The sequence below is a fragment of the Saccostrea cucullata genome, unplaced genomic scaffold, assembly GCF_032062105.1.
Source record: "Saccostrea cucullata isolate Sc308-1 unplaced genomic scaffold, CSIRO_AGI_Scuc_v1 ctg19909, whole genome shotgun sequence".
NCBI lineage: Eukaryota > Metazoa > Mollusca > Bivalvia > Ostreida > Ostreidae > Saccostrea > Saccostrea cuccullata.
This window is the reverse complement of record NW_026938416.1, coordinates 1-8,485: the sequence shown is the minus strand read 5'-3', so window position 1 is coordinate 8,485 and position 8,485 is coordinate 1. Positions and strand designations below refer to the sequence as shown.

General features: G+C 34.3%; 1 protein-coding gene across 1 annotated transcript; it reads left to right on the top strand.

Annotated features, from left to right (window-relative positions):
* The first annotated feature begins 5,025 nt into the window (after window positions 1-5,025).
* LOC134250143 (uncharacterized) lies at window positions 5,026-6,308 on the top strand. The gene is made up of 2 exons (XM_062732496.1): window positions 5,026-5,147; window positions 5,694-6,308. Exons 1-2 carry the CDS (start codon window positions 5,026-5,028, stop codon window positions 6,301-6,303), a joined length of 732 nt encoding a protein of 243 aa, XP_062588480.1. The 3' UTR covers window positions 6,304-6,308.
* Window positions 6,309-8,485: the final 2,177 nt, after the last annotated feature.

Sequence of the window (8,485 nt, the reverse complement as noted above, 5' to 3'; positions counted from 1 at the left end):
GGCCGCCAGCGGATCCAGGAATTTCGTAAAGGGGGGGGGGGGGGGGGGAGGCCCAGTAGAAGGCAGAGGGTCAGGTGGCTGTACCGAAGCCCCCAGTTGGTCTAAGGCAAGGTCCTTTTTGGCATGGGTGCTTGGTTTCAGGATGGTGTATTTTGTGTATTATGTGTTTTTTGGTAAGTCTGAATACCCTCATTAAAATAAAAATGAAAATTCGCTGAAATTAGCGCGTTTTAAAAATGTCATATTTACTGTATATAAAATGAGTAAAGGAGCGACACTCGCCATTCTGGATTTCAGGGGGTGCCTCGGTTCACACTTGATTTAAATCAATATCTACATTTTTCCTACCGGTGTCAGGTGAGATCTAGCTTAAAAATGATTGAATAACGCCTTTCAAACGTCTGCCGATTTGAACTTGCCGTACAAAACATGCAGTAAACCCAAAACCTCTTCTATACCGAGTACAGAAATCGAAAGCAACAAAGGACGATGAAAAATGTAGACTGGGCGTCCCGATATTACACGGAAAATCTAGAGAGAACAAGTTTGGCGCAGTGTCTGACCTCTCTAGTTTTTTTTTCTTCGCCCCCGGAAACTGACAAATTCTTACAAATAAGAGATGTTTTTTCCTTGATTTTAGGACAATGGACATATAAATTTTACATACAAAAATTTCAAACGGGGAGGGGGGGGGGGGGGGGGCAACCCCGGCGTACCGGTGTAACGTTGAATATTGACCCGAGTTGAAAATTGACCCGGGGGTCATTTTTCAACGTTGAATATTGAACCGGGGTCATTTTTCAACGTTGAATATTGAGACTAAAAGTCGTTGAATTTATATCCAGGGTCATTTTTCAAAAGCTTGATAATTTTTTTTCTTACACCTGATGACGTCAACAAGTTGAAAATTGACCCTTTTGAATATTGACCCCACCTCAAAGTTTGAACTTTTTTTAGCTGGGAAGTTGTTTAACGGGATTTATCAGTATCACTTTATTTATATTTCGGTTTCAATTTTTTCCCTTTTCAAGAATAAAAGAAATAAACATACAGTATCACCCCGTGAATATATGTACATTTTGATCAGTGCACGGTTTCAGTTATCTTTGCAGGGGCGTAGCAACAGGGGGGGGGGGGGGGCCGGGGGGCCTGCCCCCCCCCCACTTTTTTCTCAACCTTACCTATACTATAGCAAATGTTAACTGAAGAACTGGTTGCCCCCCCCCCCCAGTTTTAGTGATGTGTCGAAAATGAAGTATTAGAATTGGTACTGAAAGTAGTTGACACTGAAAAAAGAAAAAAGCCTCTACACCCCCCCCCCCCCCCCCCCGAATTAGGATTTTCGACTTTGGGCAATTTCAACTCCCCCCCCCCCCCCTGTTTTTTTTGCTTGTCAACTTTTTCAGGTAAGTAAAAAAAAATTTTCTCCGGCTGCCCCCGCCCCACTTTCAAAAACGATGCTACACGACTGCTTCAAGCATGACAACTTTATTTTTGAAAATACTTTCCAAAATCCATGGCATCCATAAATAACTACAAAACAACGAATAGGTACGACGGCGTATGCCTGCCATTTTAACAATGTAGAATTTTTTTTTAAATCGTTTGAACGATTTGAGAAAAAGTTTGCACAATTTAATAAATCTTTTGTACATTTTGTTTGTTAATTCGTTTGTAAAATTTATTGAATCGTTCATACGATTTATCAAAATAGTTTGTACGTTTTTTATAAATCGTTTGAACAATTTAGGAAACCGTTTTTACGATTTAAGAAAACGTTTGTACGATTTTAAAAAATAGTTTGTACGATTTAATAAATTGTACAAACGATTTAATAAACAAATTGTAAAAACGATTTATTAAATTGTACAAACAATTTACTCAATTGTACAAACAATCTTTGTATCGTACAAACGACTTATTTAATCGTACAAACGACTTATCAAATTGTACAAACGATTTATTAAACTGTACAAACGATTTATTAAATTGTACAAACAATTTGTTAAATCGTACAAACGTTTTTTAAAATCGTTCAAACGATTTTTTTAAAAAAAATTCTACATTGTTAAAATGGCACAAATACGCCGTCGTACGTGCCTATTCGATGTCATTAATATTTAAAACAATCGGTTGCTAGTCGCTAATTTTGTCATTCCTATTCGATAATTTTATCTTTTTTAATCGATGATTATTTGGTTTATATGCAATAAAGTTGTTGTTCGAAAAACATACTACCATCATTTCTATTCGAAAAAATACAATTTCTATTCGTTAAACTTCTCATCTTATTAATAATTTTATCTCTATGATCTCCTATGCGATGTTTTTGTAATTCTTTTTCAATAATTGCCCTGATTGCATTCTGGGAAATATGACAAATTAAACCAGAATTGGTTGTAAACTCATTTAAATAGGAATGTAAAGTTTAACATTATTATCGAATATAAATCATTTTATCACATAGATTGACAAAACAAAATTTGCAAATATTGGGAATAGGGCAGAAGTTTTCTCTCTTCAAGACTTAGAGACTAGAGATCAGCATAAATTAAGCTGTTGCTATTTAATATTAAATAAATGTGTTTCGTTTTATACATTGATGGAGTAATTATAGAGGATTTAGTTATTCAGAATACTAATTTATTTAATTGATTATGTCTTGTATCAATTTTTGACAAAGATATCCAATATGTTTTAATATAAAGTACATTTGGATCCTAATTCAAGACTTAAAGTCATGGATACGTCTCACAAATTACGGAACATTAAAAAATATTAATACAAGTTGTAGTAAATTTTTTTTCAGAAACATCAAGTCATACTCTGTATTATCTTTAATTGAGAAATCAATACTATTTCTGTTTTACAAAAAATTATCTCCAGGCAGGGAGGGGGGATGTCACTCACTTTAATGAAATTTTCTAAAAGGACTCCTGCAATATAGTAAACTATATGATCACAAGAAAAAAAACATGAAGTCAATATGCATTTCAGATTCTATAAATAGTAACTCAAGTCTTTAAGCTGTTATATACTTAATCATGTAATCAAGTTTGAGCCAATCAGAGAGCTTAGAATTAAAGGTGATATCACCCTTTCGTGCTAAATAGATCACCTATTTGAATAAGTGGTATCACCTATTCGAAAAGGTGATATTACCTATCTGAGTTTCTTACAACAGTCATTAATGAATGCTCCCTATAATATAATATATTATATTATACTACACTGGAACCAAGAAAATTCGGACTACCCAGTTTTCATGCATTTTCTACGATTTTCTTGTTGTATACATGATATATAAGTGAAATAAATTAATTTGTAAGCAAAAAAAAAAAAAAAAAAAAACTGCTGTTCGACGGGAAGAGGTGATATCACCCAATCGAATAAGTGATACCACCAATTCGAATAAGTGATATCACCTTTTCGAATTGGTGATATCACAAATTCAAATCAAATAGGTGATATCATCTATTGGAACAGGTGATATCACTTATTCAAATAGGGGATACTACTTTTTGCAGTAAATACCAAAACGGGGCCTCATACCTATGAATTAAATCACAGTAGTGAAAACCCAATCATAAATATGTGTTTTTATTCTGTTGAATTTTGAACCGGTTTCATGATCAAAATTCCACGACCCGGCTCAGTTTTCAACGGATTAGGGTATAAATTCAACACCTTCGGTCTCAGTATTCAACGTTGAAAAATGACCCTCGGGTCAATTTTCAACCCGGGTCAAAATTCAACGTTACACCGGCCCTGGACCCGCCTTTGGATTTGATTTCATTTCCCTTAAAATCTTTTACATAATACCTATGCACCATGCACACTCGCAGTCCAAAGCCTCCAAAGAACGCCTCGCTAATTAGGATTTCTATTTTTCTGTTTGATTATTCTGATTTTTATACATGTATATACAGATCATAAAGTTGTTAGGAGATCTGTTCTAAAATGGTCGATGTAGGGTCCAAGGAAAAAAAATACGAAGCCTGATGAAAGTTAAGAAATATCTGTTCGATTGTCTCCTTTCTGTGGAGTGTTATCTGCATAAAGTCAACTTATATTTAACATTCCACAAAATGATAATTTTAATTATAAAAAAATCTAATTAATTTTTTTTTTATAAACATCGAAAGCCACAAACGGCAGAAAGTGCGACTGTTGTTTCCAACCAGTCGGATACCCACATGTTATCTCGTATTTTACTTATCATGTGATAATTAAATGACAAGATCACCCGTGGGTTTCCAACGATGCCTAAACCTGCACTCCTTGTCTCCTAGAAATCAAAGTACTCAGAAGTACAGAGAGCCGGGCTCATTTACAGAGTAAAATGAATTTCTTACATGAACCATACGTTTATATTGTATAAAACAGATAGATAACAAGAATATCAGATTAAAAATTCTGATGAAAAAATTATTTTAAAACTAGCAATATAGATTATAAGACACTGACAGTGAGTTTTCGATCCAAATACCACGGTCCGATTTTTTCAGAATCAAAATTAATCTGGTACTTCGGCTGAATGTAAACAAACAGGCCAGTCTGGTTCCCTCTCCTGTTTTTCCTCGTTAGTGTAGAGAACTATGATAACACTGATTATCAGAAATCCTTACGCTAATAAACTATGTTCTTTGTCTTAAGACTGAAGTTTTCAAAGTCATTACTACTAATGTTTATTTATTTAGATAAAACTTCGTTTTATTTATGTTGCTTTATTTAGCGTTTGTATTATCTCAGAAGCGGTTGAGAGTAAGAATTATATTTTTACACGTAACTTTAAAATGGCGACTATGGGGGTGACATCCTGTCTTGAACAGGATGACATAAGCCGGCAATTGCTCTTTGAGCAATAAGCCCGGCTAAAAATATTTTTTGTGTTTCCGGTTTTCAATAAAATAAAAAAAAAGTAGAACTTTGAAGTCGTGACGTTACAATCGTGTGATGTGTTGGAGTTTGATGTTATGACGTCACAATCGTGATTGGACATCATAACATCGCATCAACACCACAATGTCAACCATCGGTCGACTTCAAAAGCTACTTAAATCAGAAGAATATTCCGAATTTAATGATGAAAATGTCAATTTAGAGTCGCAGTTTATAGAGATGACACACAAAGGAGAACCTATCAAGTAAGTATTATCCGAGAACCGATTGTGAAAGCATTCGAACTCGATTGCTTAATGATTTTTGTCAAGTTTGTAATTGCATTTCCATTGTATTCTAATTACAAAGAAATGTATATACAATTAACATGTATGTCTTCTTAAAAGTACATTAAGGTGTCAAAATTGTACAATACCTTCCGTAGTACATTCATAACACAAAAAAAAATTCTTTTTTCATCAGACTAAATTCAAATTGACTTTCGATATATCATTTTTGTATTTAAATGTAATTTGCTCCCAATGCTTATAATTTATGCAGGTACACTGTACTTGCAGACAAGAAAAAAAATCAATCCTGGCACTTACTGGATATTTCTTTACAATTATATTTAGAACACTTATTTATTATGTAAATCACAGGGAAAATCGGATGAAAACAAAAATAACTGTTCCATACAATAATACCATACTATAAATTAGACTGAGACCCACCCCACCCATTGCTACAGATCTGTTAATTTAATCTTAAAAACGTTTTCTTCCAATCATTCACCGCTTTTCTTTTGATAGAACCGTCATTGTTGGAATCACTGAAAAGTTCTTCATTGTGGCCAATGACGTCATTAGTGATCTTCGAAAATCGCGCGCAAGTGTCCTTGTAGCTGATGTTGATACTGATACCGTGGACCTGGAGCTTGAATGGGTTGTCCCCATTATTCACGTGATTCCCGAGCCCGTGCCTAATGAGCACGTGCTAGACGTACGTGGACATAATGACCATCATCGATACTACATGGTAGCTAGTACCCGTAGCAACGGCAGCGAAAGCAGAATCTGGTCAAAGTGGATGAAACATCTGGCTAAAAGTAGCCCAACGCCTGAACAGTTTTTACACGAAATACCCAAATTTAAGTTGAAGAATATATTCCACAGAGATAAAACATCAAGTGGAGAAATTGTTGTAAAATCTTCAGTGATTAGCAACATAAAATCAAGAACGTCTTCATTAATGAAATCGTCAAAGAAACAGAAAAAGAACAAAAGTTCTTCTGTCATTCGTCCTATAGATAACAAACTGCCCAGAATCGCGACAGATTTGTATGACACTACTGGGATCATAAAGGAGAAAAACAACCTTCTCTGCTGCTGTCCAAGGAAAAAGAAAAGAGTCAAGGACTAAGTTTAAAACCATAACATACGTATAAATGGGAAAGCGAATTTAAAAAAAAAAAAAGGAACGAGTGAAAGACTTATTTTTAAACCATTACCCTGGTACTAGTATATATATTATAAAAAAAAAAAAACAATTGCGAAGTTTTAAAAAAATGAAAAGAGTGAAAGACTAACTTTAAAACCATTACGTATAAAAGGAAAGCGGCGAATTTAACAAAATAAAAGGAAATCAGCATACTACGGAAGTGTATTGTTGCCACTTGAAAAAAAAGTTAGTCTAAGCCGTACGTACGACATACTAAGTCGCACGTACATGTACGACTATACTGTCTCGTACGTACGAGATACTAAGTCGTACGTACGACATACTTAGTCGTACGTACGAGATAACAGCCTCTGCAGGATTCGAACCCTAGATTTTATACAGTTTATTTTATATTTATCTGTAAAACTGTTAGTTTGTTACAATTCACAAATTACAGAACGATTTTATGCAATAAATAATTGATCCTGACCTGTGACTTTGCCTATTTTCTAAGCCTTATTGCTAGCGCTCTCGAGCGCTAGCAACTACGTTAGTCCAAATTCCTTGAATACGCATGCTCGGCTTCATGGTGGTGCATTCTGGGAAAACTGTGAAAACTACTATAGATAGACCGTGCGATAACAATTTCGTTGTATCATTGAATAACTATGTTTATTTATTTTGTAGCTTACAGTTTAAAGATAACTACATAATTGCAATACTTCACTTCCTTTTTTCTGACGGAAAAGCCCGAGTCATTATCTGATTGTTCTAAACAAAGACAAGGGAGTTTTTTTTAGGTCCTTTATTTACGTCTAAGCACAATCAAAGATAGACTCTAATTTCTGATTGGTCAATTCAGCAAATCTTACAAATTCCAGAAACAAGAATTTACACTAAAAATAACGAATTAATCCATGATTATTTGCATAAAAAAATTCTGATGTGCATGGATTTTTAAAACCTAGCAGTTCTTGACAAAGATGACCCAGAGGACCAAGCTACTTCACAACTTCACATTCGGAACTCTCTGGATTTCTTTACACAACGTACATACACTTTGAGTTATTTTTATATTCCTTTCAACTCCCCTGTATTTTCTTTGCTACATTGCCACGAAATTTCACCCTAAAACCAGCTCATACAATGCCTCAATCGGCATCTTCACCATATTTTATAGATCCCCCCCCCCTCTCCAGTAAAGGTCATAAATGTTCCGTTGCGCCAAAACTTTATTTACACTCTTCTTAAAAGTTGGTTTTTAGGGTGTGTGTGTGCACGCGCGCGCGTGTGACTCCTTTATCAAGGAAGAAAGAATGAATATTTCTTGTCCTTAAACAAAGTATGCTTACATGGTGGAATAGTCTCAGCTGATTGGGCCATTCCAAGTTTTTTCTCTGTTTAGCGTCCACCCATCTTTCAAAAACCTACCTACCTATTCGCAAAAAACACACAAGCCAAAACATAAAACACAGGCTTAAAAGTCATAAATATGACGCTCTTCAAATGATTTGATCTAATTAAACTGCTTTAATAGAAGATTCTGAAATATCTATTCTAAGCAAAAACAAGGGATTAAATGCTTAAAATACACCCAATATAAATTACTGTACAAAATTATTTGGAGAAAATGACAAAATTCAAAACTTTCAACTAAAGTAATCAATTTCAGTCCCCTGATGTTGTGTGTTTTTTTTTTATTAAGGGTTGTCAAAAACCAAGGCACACGCGGATGCTAAACATAGAAAAAACTTGGAATGGCCTTGTTTTTATTTTTAGAGAATAATATTTATGATCTGCATTCTCATAAATGCACAAGATAATTTCTCGTTTTCACAAGAAATTATCTCGTTTTCACAAGAAATTATCTCGTTTTCACAAGATAATATCTCGTTTTCACAAGATAATATCTCGTTTTCAAAAGATATCTCGTTTTCACAAAATAATATCTCGTTTTCACAAGATAATAAGTCGATTTCACAAGATAATTATGTCGTTTTCGCAAGATAATTTTTTTCTGGTATTTAAAAAAAAAATATTTGCGTGTCCTAAATATACCTACGTGGAAAAGGGACCTACTCTGAAATCATCTTTCAAGGCATTCGTAACAACACGGCCATTTTCCAAGAGAAATTATTTATTGTTGACGAAATTGACCGAGTTA